Raw genomic sequence first — 15,827 nt, 5'->3', positions numbered from 1 at the left:
CATTTTCCACACAGACAAGGCAAAATAAAACAATGTAGAGTTTGGGCAGATCGCAGCACCCAGCAGGAAGGCCGAGTGCCAGCAGCAGGAGGTGCCCAGTGCCCTGCCTACACAAACAGATATGAGTTCAGCCTCCACCCAGCAGCTCGCTCCATCACAGCAATACCTGCATCACAGTGATTGAACAAGGAGCTAAAAACTGCTTGCCACTACCAGCAAAAGCAAGGTTTGCCATGTGAGGCTATCTCCTGGAGAGATTTATATCCTAAATGGGGCTTTTCATGAGAAATCCACTTAGTATTCCTCTAAAATTCCAGGAGGGTGAAATCCCCCACTCCCTCATCTCATTAAGATGAAGGAATGCCAGGTATGTGGCAGGAATCTGGGGTGAGAGGAGGAGTGGGGTATATTTTAACCAAGCTGCAGCATGGAAAATGAAATTATAGTGATCTAAGGGTCAGGGCTGGAAATTTCGCAGTGCTGAGAAACAACACCAGCCAGGAGCATCCTGCTGATGTACGTGTTCAACCCAAGGGACATAAAACTGAGTCTAAAGATGACACAAAAAAAGCAGCCCTGCTACATTCAGCAATCAGAGCTGCTTTTCCTAATACTCAACAAGCTATGCAAGAAGCTTACTGACTGCTCAAAGCCAGAGCTGGCAGATGGAATCTACCTGGTAACACCCTTTGTGAACCTAAAAAGCTGTGGCGGAATCCACGTTACTGTGGATACAACCTATAAAACAGCTGGGGGACATTGTAAAGGTATTTTGCCTCTAGAGTGCTGACAACAGATTATAAAGACAGAGCAAACAGAATTATGTCTGGAGCTGTGCAGGGAGCAGTGCGCGTCGCTGCCAGCCCTCAGGGCACCCCCAGGGCTGCTCCTCACCTGATGGGTCAGGCTGCTGCTCAGGCTGCAGAACAAGTGTCAGTGAGTCAGGCTCCATTTCCTGCTTTGTTACCATAAATAAAGTTCAGGTATCACATCCTTCAAGCACAGGGAGCTTGCTTTCCAAAGGTCTCTTCTCTGGAATTCACTGGGTTTGAATGAAGCCAAAAGCAGTGCCCTGAGCTTCCTCTTGGTTTAACAGCCTGAGCACAGCTCCTGGAAGTGCAAGAGTCTGGATGCCTACAAGGAGTCTCACTGACAACATGAAAGATGTTTTCCCCACCAGCACATCACTTCTATTCATTTTACTTCCTGGCAGATAAAGATAAAACACTTTGTTCTCCACCTCACTCCTGAAATAAATTAACAGGTAAAGAAACCCTGTCCCGCACAAGATTGGGAATTCTGAGAGCATAAAAGCTTTGAGTCAGACCATAAACCCAGTTTGTTCCATATTCTGACAGTGATCAGCAGCAATTGCTGAAGAATAAAAGAACACAAGCACAGAGTGATTCCCGCACTACTGCATGCCTCATTCAGCTTCAGGCAGCAAGTGGTTTTGAAGACTCCCACCTGCACCTGGCCCAGCTGAGCATGAAGCACACATGGACCTACTCCCCTGGCTTTTATCTGACCTCCCTCCTTCCCTGCAAACCCCTTTTCAGCCTTCCCACCACCCTTACTGGCTTCTGCAGCTGTTACACAGTGTGAACAGCCTCTACCAGCATGACTCTTGGGTTAACTGCTGTTACAGATGCCGAGGCACAGAAGCAAGGTCAAAGCTAACAAGCACAAACTAGCTTGTCAGGAGTAAAGAGATGAAAATGAAGGCAGGCCTCCTGGCTCTCGATCTAGTACTCTCATAATTGTCTCTACTGCCTTAGGAAATAGAAAGCAAGCCCACTGCTCAAAAAAAAAAAAGGGAAGATCCTTAGGGATGTAGAAGAAACAATGCAATTAAAAAGAAAACAGAAAAACATAGAAACTGGTGGCATTTTGATGTCCGAAGAGCCAAGGCTGGGCTCAGAAGTGGAGTAAAAAGTGTGCAGCAGCTAACCATGGGAAGGTGAGCATCTGAAAAGAGAGAGTAAAATGCAGCGTGCAGAATTCTTGGCCAACCGCACCGGCAAGCCACAATCTGAACCACTTAAGACCGAGCAGTTTGGTTGAAGCTCATGCGCAAGGACTGGCAGTGGGAGTGCATAATGGGACTCAGAGCAGCTGCTCTGTGCCTGACATGTTAAACCAGGTGGAAATCCCACCATCTGACTTGGGGGATAACGTTAAATCCATTACAGCAGTCTGCCTTCCCCTGCTCATCCCACACAAGCTTCAAAAGTTCTGCTACATGATCATTGCAGGCTGCCACTGGAGGGATAATCCTAAATTTTAAGTGACAGTTCACAGGCATCTTCTCTTTCTTCTGAAATACTGTCTTACCCAGCACATCATTAACTATTTTGGAGATTAATAATTGGAGCAAATAGTTCTAACCTCGGTGTCCAAGTGGAGATTTAGCAAAGAATGGTTTGCATTTGAAGTCGCCGTGGCACAGGAAACATAAGAAGCCTTGAAGACCAGAAGCAAGCCCTGCACACAGCCCAAGCGGAAATCTGGGACATGGGACACGTGACCCATGTTTAGTCTCCAGGGCTCCTCACTGACGTGGTGTTTCCACTCCGAGCAGATCTTAGAGACCCTGTGAAAGGTGGAACCCAGTTTGAGCTCTCGTTTAGATTAAATAGACCAAGCTCACCAAGCCTGATAAATTGCAACTTGTACTTTTGTATTCTTTGACCTGAATTAGGTGATAACTCGGTTCTATAATAAGGTTGTGGGCTGCTTTGAACCTCAAGTACTGAGGACCAGCTACAGACCACTCAACCAACTCAGGCTGGCAACCGCACTTGTCAGCCTGCAGGACACCTGTGAGGATAAACACACTGCTGACCACAAGGCTGCCTACACAGCAGCTCTGCCAAGCGCTCAGTGGGCTGTATAAAGGCCCTCACAGCGGCATCACCCACACTTTCCTGTCCACAGAGCTGTATTTTTTCCCCACCAGTAACAATTCCTCCTACAGCTCCGCACACAGCCAGACACCCCATCAGAAAAAGTCAGGAAGGCACCTTGCTGGCCCCCTCCTCCTTTAGGTGGCATAAGCCAAAGCATAGGAGGAAGGTTCCAAGCCCCCCCTGGGTTTGGTGCACCCTACATCAGTTATATGGAAAACTGACACCAAACTCTTCACATGGGCATGAGAAAACCTTGCCACAGAAACATCACCGTGGTGGTCATCCAGGAGAACTTCAACTAACAGTACTGCCAAAACCAGCACTGCTTCCTCCTGCCCTCAGCAGCACACACTCATTCAACCTTTGTGCCACCACCACCACTCGTGTGGCACTTCAGCAGAACAAATCAGGGAAGCAAACTTCAGCCAGTAAAAATCAATCCTGTTTTCCAGCAGCCACCCTTTTAAAATTGCTACTCCAAGCAATTAAGTGACACCAGCATATTTTGCACAGCTTGTGACTGCAATTGTGTTACCCAAGTTCATTAGATACTCCAGTTATTACAGGGATAAAGTAACAAATTAATAGCTAATATTTAGAAGATTATAAAATCCTGCTTCCTTGAAGCAGTCAAAGGAGCTGACTTGGCAACTCTTTACTGCATTAGACAGCTCTACTTTCAATTAATAAGCAAAATGGTTGGAATAGTTTGGCCAAGCATTTAAAGCAGTGTTACTACTCCAGATATTCAACATCACGAGCATTCTGCCCACCACGACAGCTAGAGATGGGTCAGAAAGGGGTCAGACAACAATGGGACACCACCCCACCCCAGCTCACTGACACAAATGAAACCAAAAGAGGTGCTTTGGTGGGGTGTAACATTTCTGCATTTCAGCATAGCATGTTTTTCCACATTCTTTGAACACCTCGAATTGCCTTAATATTCTTGAAAAGCGGTAGGCCTGGAGGCAGTTAGGGATAGCCTCAAATCTGGATTGCTGCTCCTAGCTAGAGGCAGCAAGTTCCCTTTTCCTCCTCCTTCCCTCCAATCAGTTAAGATGAGACCAAAGGGAGAAACCAGTGCCAGGTGCCTCAGGAACCAGGCAGCAGAACAGGCCCGTACCACTTCCCCCATTACACTCTCTGAGCAATATATGAATGCATACAACTTCTGCACACAGCTGCAACCTCAGTGTGCAGGACCTCAGAGTTTGACACTCACCTTTTCTTAAAATCACTATTACAATCAATTAAAAAGGTCTGGGTAAGATTTTTGCTATCAGATGTGTGTATCACATCCTATGGCAATAATCTTACCACTTCAGCACCAACACGCATCTCACACCCTTTGTTTTGACTCAGGGAGATAAGTTATCTCAATGCTCTGCAGCTCTCACAGGACTGACTGTAAGCCACCACCTGCTTACCCTCCTGATATCAATTATGGCCTGGATATTTTCCTTATAGTCTTACTTTTTCCAGCCTAACAGTTTAGGACTCTTGCTGAACTGCAGGTGTCTGGTTAGATTTCAGTCCAGTGTTTACCATGGATTATTCTTTTGGGAAAGCAACAGCAAGTTGTTCAGTGTGAGAAATGAATCTTCAGTTAAATTTCAGCTGGAATATGTTGTGCAGGATAGGGGCCTGGTTGTGTTTTTCAGCAACATACAATCACTCAAATACATGCTTATTACTGTACTCGTTAAAGAGCTCAAATCACTGAAACACAGAGATAAAGCAAGAAGTTTGCTTTATTGCTAACAAGATTTTCAGTGACCACCCTCTACTCTGATTTAGTCACACTGCCAACAGTTCAGAAGCACTCTAAGACAAAAGGTAAATCTGTCCCTTGCAGGCAGCTAACAATCCTGTTAGTCCCAACTACACTCATTTTGGCACTTTTTCTAGTACTGTGAGACCACATTAGGTGTGGCAAGGGACTTCTGCTAGGGGATGATCTGTCTTCTTTCCCACCTCTGTAATAATATAGCTGACATTAATGGTTTCAGGAGAACATACTACTAAGGGCTTCTAACAGAGGAAACCACTGTATTGTGTATCATGAAATATTATGAAATATAGCTACCGATCAGCTGCAACATGCTCTGCGATATGCAGGTGCTCCCAGCCAGCTTTCAAAGAACAGAGTCACACCTGTTGAGAGCTGCCCTGCTCAGCCCCCACTCCTACAAAAATCACAGACTTTATAGGACTCTGCATTCCTCCTGGTCTGTGCTTTAAGGAGGGCTCTTTCTTTCCAGCTGAGCCATGCTCTGTGTGATCAGACCTCTACTTTTAACCAAGATGCCAGCAGCTGACAAATTCAGAAAGTGTCTGAAATTCCACTAATCATGCAGTGGTTTACCAGAAGCACGCAGCAGGACGGACATCAAGCAGGATCAGTCCAGAGGGCCTCAGGAGGAGGCTAAGCAGCCCCTACAGCACAGCTTCACACCAGCTCACTGCAACGAGCAATGGAGACACCTGCTGGACTGACTCATGTAATATAAGCCCAGCTTCTGGACTGTGCAATGAGGGCAGGATACAACCAGTAAATTTTAATGAAAAAAATATCCACAAACATTTTCAAATAACCCCAAGTCTTATTACAGAAGTTCATAAGACAGTATTCTCCCCTGGAATGTGTTTTTCCTGCGTTCCTCCTTGTTGGTTCACATTCCCGTGCTACGTAATGGATTGTGCTGCTTCTGCAGTCACTCCAGCTGATGCTCTAGAGTAGTACATCTCTTTCAAGCAACAGATAAGATGCTTTGCACTCTCAGAGCAGCCAACAAGGTGAGCCCAAGGCCTGTGCTCCATACACAGCTCAGGCTGCAGAGCATAAGCTTTACTCTTTGCACCGTTACCTCCATAGGAGGGACTGTGACAAAAGCTCATCACTTCTACGCCTGCTCACAAGGATTGCCTGTACCAGCTGCCAGTGCCCTGCTGGGTGCTAATGCCTCTGTAGTCCTTGGGGCCTGCTTTGGAAGGCGAATGGGCACGTAGACATTTGAGGCACAGTGTTCCTTCAGGTATTCTCCCCCTTTTTCTTCATAGTCTTTTCTGGTAATCCAGCCTTCCTCACGGCTCATGTGTTCCACTGCCCAATCCCGAGCTCCGTACCAGGCGTCTAAAATGGGACTGGAAGCAAGGTGAACCTGGAAGGAAAATACAAGAACATCAAATGCAGGACAATCCCAGCTTCTTTAAGATCTGAACACAGGAGAGAAAAGCTCTTTTTACCCCAGTTACACTGCAAATCACAACTGCCAAAGTTTGAGCTGGTAACTCAGTGCTTCTGCAAGTAGTATTAGGAAAGGATCTGAACCATGTTTTCACCTTCGGATCAATCCTCCATGAAACTTCCAGAGCACATGCAAGCATCACGTCACAACTAACAGCACTGGCAGCTCATGGTAATGCAAAACAAGTATCAAGTGCTCCAGCAACATTTCCTACTTGCTTGAAGTAACAAGGTGGAATACTGCAGGCTAAGGAATCACACTATGTGGGAAAAGGACTATACATGTGCTTTCCACGTGCTCTTTTTTCTTCTGGAGTAGATTCATGCTCCCATTTGAATTATTCTTATTACTGTAGCATAAAAAGCCTCCTGCTACAGCTATAAGCTGGCTGAAGTAGGCACTTTGTAAGCACTATAAACAATATCCATGAAATGACACATTTCTGATAGAACCACAGCACAAAACATTTTAATGGAAAGAAGAAAACTTATTTTTATAGGTTTTTAAGACCCTTCTTGCTATTCCAGATAATCTTTAGATGTAAGTATACCAAGTAACTTCATTTTCAAGTGAGCACAGTTTTTTCCCCAACAATGACTCCTAACAAAGGCTGATTGTTTCAGAAAGTAACTGTCCCAATTTGCAGACATTTGGCCAAATGTGCTTTCTTGGAGTGCAGTCCTTCAACTGAAGAAACTTTTCCAAGGCAATTCCACTCTTCCTAATGTATTCAGAAAGACCAAGTGCATCATTCTTCCACCCTCATTCTCTTAGGTCAAAAGCTATCATCCACCTCGTCATAAAACAAGCATTCTCCACTCCCATGCTCTGAGGACACCCACTCTGTATTTCTCCCAGCCTGAAATATTTTTTAACACAGATGAACAGGATGTTCATGAAAACATTCTATCAGTATACATACCTGAAAAGATGACTGGAATGGCCTCATTTCGAGGAGTTCTTTCTGGACTCTGGCCTTTAGTCCAGGATACATTGCATTTCCACCAGTAAGAAAAACATTCTGGACAAGAACAGCTTGTTGCTCTTTTGAATACCTACAAGGAGGGAAAAAAAAACCCACAAATCTTATCTTTTTCAGGAACATTACTTCTCTGAACTGAACAGCTACTAGGGAGAAACAGTTTGTCTTCAAGATTCACACTTTGAGAAATTTTCTCCACCTCACTGGCATGAAACTCTGTGTTCATGAGGTTTCTGTAAATTCAGGGGGTGGCAGAAGAAAATCCTCAAAGCACTCTGAGCTGTATCCTCATAAATCAACAATTCAGTAGAGCTGGAGTTCTTTCTTTTCAGAAAATGTAATCTCATATACTCCTAGAGTTTGATAACTTACAAACATCACTGACTTTGGTCTTACAGAGACTGATACCTTACGTTTTTACAAGGGTTCTTTGTTTACCTCTACAACAATTTGGATCAGTGGTCTTCAAAGCAGGATGCGTACAAGACAAAGTACTGCTGTGTGGGCAGAAAGTCCTTTTCACAGAACCATGAAGATCTCTTCCAAGTTCAGTGATTTTATGATTATCAAGTCCAACCATCAACCTAACACTGCCAAGTCCACAACTAAACCATGTCACAGAATGGCCAGGGTTGGAAGGGACCTCAAGGATCACGAATCTCCAACCCCCAAAGCACCACATCCACACATCTCTTAAGTATCTCCAGGGATGGCAACTTCACCAGTTCACACAGTGCCCCGATGCCTAACCACCCTTCCACAAATGAATTCTTCTGATCCAGGCTTTTCCCTGGCACAACTGCAGGCCATTTCTTTGTGTCCCATCACTCGTTGCAAAAGAGACCAACAGCCTCCATGCTGCAGCCTTGTTTCAAGAGGTCACAGAGAGTAACGTCTGCTTTCAGACTCCTCCACTTAAATTCAGTTCCCTCAGCCATCTCTCATGTCATTTTATAGTTCCTTCATCAGCTTTGTTACTCTTCACTGAATGCACTCCCTCAACTCAGTATCTTTGTTGTAGAGAGGGGCCCAGAACTAATTTTTGTAACATTAGTATTCAGTCTTAGTCATATCCTTTTTCAATTTCTACTTTTGTTTTACAATGTATACATACATTAGTTGAGTAGCACATGTATCTAATTTATAAATAAATTGATGTGTATTTATAAATTAGATACAGTTAGATGACAGTTTAAACTCTAAAATTTTTAATAAATATGAGTGAATGATGAAAAGAGTTTGAAGACCATTGACTCAGATGACCAGAAACTTAGATGTGGTTTTCAGAACAGAAAGGCTTCTCTAAACTTCAATGCTCAAGCCTGCCAAAAAAGAACTACTCAAACATACTTTCTCAGGACACTGTTAAATAACAAGTATTGCAAAAGCTGGTATCCAAACAAAGGCTTGTTTGAAGAAAGTGCCCAGGATCTCTGTAAACTCACCTTTCGAGGACATACTGCATCGTTTCTGCTATACCAGTTTGGTCTTCTCCTATCAGGGAGGGCTGGAAGATGATCTCTGGAGCCCTTATTCTTTCAGTGCCAAGAAAAAGTTGGTGGTATTCTGCCAGGTTAAACACGGGCTTTAGAAATAGGAGATTGAAAAGTAGAAAATTATACTAGAGAACAAAGCAAGCAAAGTTTCCAGAGAATTCTCTACTAAAGAGATTGTGATATTCTCTCAGAGAAAGTACCATGCTGCAAAAGGTTCCAAATGGATAAGGAAAATTGACCTTTTGTTACCACTCCTAAAGCTAATTTGTTACCAGTTCTAAAGCTCAATTTCACAAACTGAAAGTTTTGTTCACACTGGAAGGTGATGCAGGCTATGAGTCACATACAAAAGCTTAAGCAGGACTGCTTCCCTAAGAACATGGCACTGCTACAACATGCAGAGAGCTGACTGGGTATACTCATGCTCAAACCATCAGTCATGACTGTGAGGACTCCTGTCTTGCGCACAGTTCAGAGGGTTAAGAATCTCTTTTACAAACAGACAACTCTGTGTGTATTTGGAGAAACAGTCAAACAGCAGGCAGTAACCTCTGACATAAGCTGTAGGTATTGAAGTCAAACCTGCACTGCAGCAACAGGCTTCTCAGCTTCAGGTTGTTCCTCAGCAAATAAAGGTTCAAACTCATTAATGCTTTCAACATCTTCCAGTGACTGCTCGCTGCCTAGTGGATCCAAGTCAGGGGTCTGGAAACAGAGTGTTCAGATCTGTTAGCCCAGATGTGCCAAGCACATAGACAATGCCAATTCTGGTGACACATTCAGAAAATTTAACCCTGATTCCTGCACATCCGAACTCTCTACATGCTTGAAAATAAATGTTGTTCTTCAGAAGACAAATCAGAATGATGACAACCCAGAAAACACAAGTGGAAAAATACACTCAAAGAATAAAAATCAAGCACTTTCAGACTTATTTTATCTTGAAGCCAGCTCAGAAATTAAAAGCCTTAGTCAACAGGTTGAATGCCAGGACCCTGTTAGCATAACAACATATTAAAGCTTATTAAAATAGCTTTTAAAGTTGGCTGAAACTTGGTGCTCTCCCAGCACCTCTAACTATTCTATAATTACCATTTAATTCCCTGCTTTGCTTGTGTGGGATTGGAAAATAAATATTTGCTAGCTAAAAAGCTAGCACAGTTTTTGACAGTTGCCTACTTGTAACTGGTTAGCATTTGCACATGGGATATAAAAAAACCTCCTTGCATTTTACACAGACGTGAAAGCTGCTCCCAAAGCTCCTTCCTAATTGAAAAGCATCACTCCAGATTACAGAACACTGCTGTGAAGAAGGAGCAATTATTTTATTATCTCATTTATTCCTACATTATAATGAAGTAGGTTTCTAATTTCGTCACTAAATATCTGGTTTTGCCTTTTAAGGTAAACATTTGTTACAACATTTAGAAAGCAACAGCAGGATGAGATAAAGCTAGAACATTTAAACCTTCTGAAGCATCTCATTTATCTCATTTAAAAGACAGGCAACTACTCCAAATTGAAGATGTGCTCATTGTTAATGCAAACTAAAGGAAGTCACCTGACATTATTTCCAACATTTTTGTCCTCTAAAAAAACAAAAAATAACAAAAAACAACAACAGAGAAAAGCAGAATAGAGCAGAAGAGCTGGCACAGACCCCGAGACAACATAATTAGCTTTCAGCTCCTTCACACAGCCACAGAGATGGTTTATCTTCACAAATGGATTCACTGGAAACTGTAAGCTTTCTCACAAAGCCCAGACCAAACAAAAAGGCTTGCCAATTCATTCCAACATTTGAGACTACACCTTGTAAACAAGAGGAGTGTCTGATCCAAAACAGACACGTTGGAACTTAGGCACAGCCATCTGGCAGAACTACAAGGAGCCCACAGACATTCACCTATCTCTTTCTAGAACGTTGGTAAAACCCACGATGTAACCCCATTTTGCTCACATGCATTCATTCTGATTCTTACACAAACTTTCTTGATAAGGACAGAACCCAAAAGAACCATCTCATAGTTTTGGCTACGTCCCAGGTTCTATATAAAACATGGGAGTTGCTATTTCCAGCACCACTCTCCTCTCTGCTTCATTCTCCTGTTTTCTTCTCTACCTTTTCCTGAGCACAGACAGATAAAATTGAAAATGATCTTCTGTGACTTGCAAGGCAATTAAAAGCAAATGTAGGAGTAGATTTGGACCATCTCTTAGAAGCAGCTGGTATGTGCTGGGCCTGTGTTAGTCTGGCAAAACAGAAACGTAACTTTCTCTTCTCAGAGAAAACTCCAACAACCGAGCCCAGCACTCAACCTTCTGTATCTGAATAAAAAGAACAAAGCATGCTGCTTGATTGCACCAGAACCATGCCCTAAACAAACCAAAGGGTTGGCTGTTTACCATAAAGTTCTCTGCATCTGAAAGCAAAGAACAGAAAGGCAGACAAATATTTTTAAAAGCATAACAGTTCCATACCTTTTAATGCTAGATTACAAATATTTAAGTATAGTTGTCCAACCTACTACTAAACTAAACTTGAGTTTTAAGTACTTACAGTCCAATGTCATCAATTCTCTTAAAAAAGAAAAAAGTGGACCCGGTGCATTATAGATTATTTCAGCAAAAGGAACGCAAAGGTAAAGACAGGAGTAAGTTTGCAGTACAAACAAGATCAGTATGTTACCTGCTGCATTTACAACCCTATAAGCAAGCCATCCTTCAGCAAGGATGCTGGCTTGCATATGCTGCCAGGAGCAAGTACAAATGGAAGCAGCTGTACCTTCAGATGATCTTATCTTTTAGGGCTGTTTCCTTTTTTCCCCAGTTGAAATCTTTGAGGAAGCTTACTGACTTTACATAACTGTGTACTTTAACCAGTGTCAGCAAGCCTAGAGATTATGCTTAGAATTTTAAGAAATCAAACTGTAAGATATATCCCAGAACACAGTACAAGAACGGTTACTGATCTCAGGCATACTCTTAAACAATCATAACTCTAAATTTCTGGTACTGCATTGGAAAGCCCCAAATGGGAGGAGCAGCTGCCAAATCAGCAAGAAGCATGTTAAAGGGAAACTTCAACCCATCAATAATACAGATGTTTACAGATAGAGAACATTTTAAGACAAAAACTTAACTTTCACAGAGATTAGAATCAGATTAACTTGGAGAAAACATACCTCTGGTTTGCTGTCCACAACATCCACTTCGATATTGACTTCTGCCTGTAGGATTTTTTGTTTTGTTTGTTCAATAGCCAGGCTCAACTTGTTGATGTAAGACTGAAGTTCTTCTGCAGAGTCCATGTTCAGCTCCACTAAAGCTTTGTGGAATTGATCCATTTGACCATCTTCCAGAAGTTCCTACAGACAGATCAGAGCAGGCTGTGATGGATGATACATGGTAATCAAACACGCACTAGCTACATATCTATACCTTGCTCTTGTTATGGGAGACTCTGGATGTGCAGGCTTTGCAGCATTCAAAATACCTCACAAAAAAGTTACTGTTCAGAACTTGCAGGTATCTCCTGCATCAATTAATTCTTTTCTATTCTGCAAGTAACCTCAGAGATCTCATATCAGAAAAGGCAGAGGATGGTTATAGCTTCTTTACAGCAACGCAGGACTTTTTAGAAAAGCTGTGAGGGCAGCCTGCACATCTCCCAAGAGACTTGACAAAAGACTGCCATGATTACCTGTACATAGAGCAGCCTGTCCAGCCTCTCCTGGTCAAGCTGCAGCTTCTCTTCTCTACGACGTGCATTGAGTTCCTGAAGTCTACGTAACTGCTGCTGCCGCCTCTCCTGCTTTTCTTCTGATGTCAGGGTGCTCCCCAGGAGTTTGTTAGAGAAGGGCAGCTGCATCTTGTGCACGTTGTTCTCGTAGTACTCTGGTGACCGCCACTTCTGTAGTTCTGGATATTTGAGAAATAAAAGAACCATTCTGACAGGTTGAACAGGATGATTTACACACTGTACATGCTCCAAGCCACGTTCAGACTTAGGAGAAACCAGGCAACAATCCAGCCCAGGATTCTGCCCACTTCTTGGCAGTCACTCCAAGAATTATTTAGCTTCCTCCTCAGAGAACTGCCTTTAAGTCACACTCAGCACAAATGGTGCTTAGCACTCTCTTCTCCAGGACGCAGCAAACAAAGCACTGAGAAGTGGGAAGCATGCAGCCTCTTCTCTCTTCCCAATTTAAGAGCTCTCACGTGTTTAAAACCACTGCAGGCTCTTTTGCATTGATAAATTGAAGAAAACACTACTTTGTGGCCACTACTTGACAACTGTTGTGGAGATTTTAGAACTTCATTAATTCACAAAGAAGTCATGAGAACTCTCCTCAGCAATTTTGGAAACCTTAAAAGATATGCAAGAACACCACAGAGGAGAAACGTGGTCAGAAACAGTCCTAACCATCTGATCTTTCTGTTGGAAGTACAGAGTAAAACTACTAATAAAATAAAATTCTGACATATTTTCCTCTGTAGAAATCTATCACTCACAAAGAAGTCTGAACAAGGAAAAGATTTCTAAAACTCAGTCTTGTTTCATGAACTCCTGCAAAACTCAAACTGCTAATAAGCTTTTCACATGTAATGGATTACAGAACCCTCGTAAGAAAAATAAAACAGCAGTTGAGTGTTTGTACTTGAATCCAGGTGTAACCTGAACAAGAGACACAAGGCACAGAACTAAGTTTCAGTGAGCACTACTGATCAGTACAAAAAATTACAGCTGGTTCTACCTTCTGTATAGTCCTCCGCAATGTAGCTGTGCTCATGAAGTATTTCCTCCATGCGACTGAGAGTGATGGCAGCAAAGTGCCCGGGGTACTTCAGCTGGAGGAGGCGCTGCAGGTACACAGCTGCCTGACAGCCTCCAAGATTGATACGTTTGCAATTTTTAGCATCCAACCTGGAAGTCCAAGAGAAACAACTGAAACTGAAGAGAACTTCACCGTAACAGACCTGTTCTATTCAGCATTATCATTTTAACGTGGTCAACTGAGGAGATATTTATAAGTTAATATTTTAAGAACCTGAAAGTCTTAACACATCTATTGCTTTTTTCAGGCAGCAACCCTAAGCAATGCATTATTGCTTACAGATGCATTCTGAAAGGCTCTGTTTTAAAAAGCAAACAAATTAACAAACAAGAAAGCAAATAATTTTAGCTACGGCAACAAAAAGATATTGTTCTTTAAGAACTTTAAGAAGGGAAGCTATGATTCTGGGCAGCAAAAATTGGCCCCTCTGGCCTAGGTATGATTCCCAGCTGGCTAGGTCTGAGCCTTACAATTCGAAGCCTTTGCCAGATGTCATAAACCCTCTTTCTGCAGTAAGGATTACAAAAAACAAAGCAAAACTAAACAAAACCTGAGCAATGGGACCAAATAATCAGAACAATGAAAGTCTTGAGGACGGTAGAAATCTCACAGAGTGCTTTTTTTTTCCCCTCATCTGAAAGCAACTTTAAAACCTGATACATTTTTTTTTTTTGTTGCCAGGTAGTACTTAGGACAGATATCCTCACCTACTTTTTAAGTATGAAACTAAAAATAAAATATACAGCAGGACAGCATTGATTCTTCAATTCAAAATCTAAATTTCACTTAACCTGGAGAGGTATTTCTTCTTCAGTATAAATTAGGACCTAGTAAGAATTTGTATTGCAGGAGCTGTAAGGCTGAATGCCAGAGGAAAAGCTATTTTTACCACTGACAAGAGGAACCTACTAGGTACTCAGGATATTAAGAACTCACCTCCCTTCTAGGACTGGCAAAATATGCGTACACTGATAGCCTGAAGATATCACCAACCCACTGCAAGGCCAGTTCTGCCTCCTGTTGTGGTAAAAGCTGTACAAGCTATCCACACCATAGGACACTTTAGGAACTTGATAGCATTCAAAGAGGAGCTCTGACATCATTTGCCTCGAATACAAAGGATTGCACACTGCTTCCGTCAAAACTATTGGATGATCAACACAACCCTGCAAGAGACAAGAGAAAAGGAGGAAAAAACAAGATAAGACGAACAGAAAAATCCAGAGATACCTTTCTTTCTTTTAAGGATCAGCTTCAACTCCTCCCAAACAGCAATGAGCACACGCTTTATGTGCAGGCTACCGAACACTTACGTTACACCCAGTCTCAAGGGGTTAGTACTTGTCTATCGGTGGGATTCCCATATTAATTCAACCAAGGAATAAATCTCCGAAATGTGGAGAAGAATGGATTTTAAAGGTACCCAATAAGTGGAACATGGGAAGCTCCATGCAAACACACGAAAGAACTTCACCATGAGGGCAGCAGGGCCACGGGACAGAGCCTGCTTTCCACACAGGTTGGACTCCAGAGATCCCTTCCAACCCCCACAGTTAAACACCTAATTAACCAAAACCTATACAACATGGAGGCAAAGCATGACTGGAAACTGCAGATTTAGTCCAGCCCTAGGTAAAGCTTTTGCATTATGTGGCTTCAGCAAGCATAGGCACACAAAACGTTATCCAAGGGAAAACGAACGTATTTCCAGTCAAGGAAACCGCGTGAAGTCATCAACGTTTAATTTCTGTCCCAGGAGGCAATCCCAGGACGGTTGACGCGGCTGGTACCTGCGAGGAAACCCCCAGGCGCTGGAAGACGTGGTCGAAGAGCAGCTCCTGCAGCTCCAGCTGCACGGGCACGTTGCGGTCGAAGGGCGAACGGAGCAGCCAGCGCAGCGGCTCGGGGCTGCCCAGGTCGTTGCCCACCTGCGTCTCGGCGCCGGCCGCCCCGCGCGCCCCGCGGCTGCGCGCCGCCAGCGAGCGGAACCGCAGCAGGGGCTCGGCGGGGACCGAGGGGTCGGCGGCGGCCCAACCCGCCCGCGTCTGGAACGAGCCGTTGTCGATCACCAGCGGCACCGGCTGAGGGCTGCGGACGGCCGCGCTCGGCGCCAGTACCGGGTCCGGGGCCCAGCGCGCGTCGCGGAAGGCGAACACCCGCCCCGCCGCCATCTTGGGCGTCCGCACCGCTCCGGGTGGCAACGCGGGCCGCGCTCGGGTTCCGGGGCTCTGCTCTCTTCTCTTAGAGAAGAGCTGTCGGACTGAGCTACGACAAAGCCTGCAGCCCCCCCCCCCCCCCACAGAGAGTGACATAGCACGGTCTCGTATTGATCGCAATTCACAGTAGCACTT

General features: G+C 43.8%; 1 protein-coding gene across 1 annotated transcript; it reads right to left on the bottom strand.

Moving 5' to 3' along the window:
* Positions 1–4,645: 4,645 nt before the first annotated feature.
* Positions 4,646–15,698, bottom strand: ACTR5 (actin related protein 5). Its single transcript, XM_085241359.1, has 9 exons — positions 15,267–15,698; positions 14,413–14,642; positions 13,396–13,565; positions 12,342–12,559; positions 11,824–12,006; positions 9,221–9,343; positions 8,588–8,727; positions 7,083–7,215; positions 4,646–6,073 (listed from the first exon to the last, which is right to left on the bottom strand). The coding sequence occupies exons 1-9, from the start codon at positions 15,645–15,647 to the stop codon at positions 5,816–5,818; spliced, it is 1,836 nt and encodes a 611-aa protein (XP_085097485.1). The 5' UTR covers positions 15,648–15,698; the 3' UTR covers positions 4,646–5,815.
* Between the last annotated feature and the right edge of the window lie 129 nt (positions 15,699–15,827).

This window comes from Meleagris gallopavo, chromosome 22 (assembly GCF_905368555.1).
Source record: "Meleagris gallopavo chromosome 22, MGAL_WU_HG_1.1, whole genome shotgun sequence".
NCBI lineage: Eukaryota > Metazoa > Chordata > Aves > Galliformes > Phasianidae > Meleagris > Meleagris gallopavo.
This window is presented reverse-complemented; position numbering and strand designations above follow the sequence as displayed.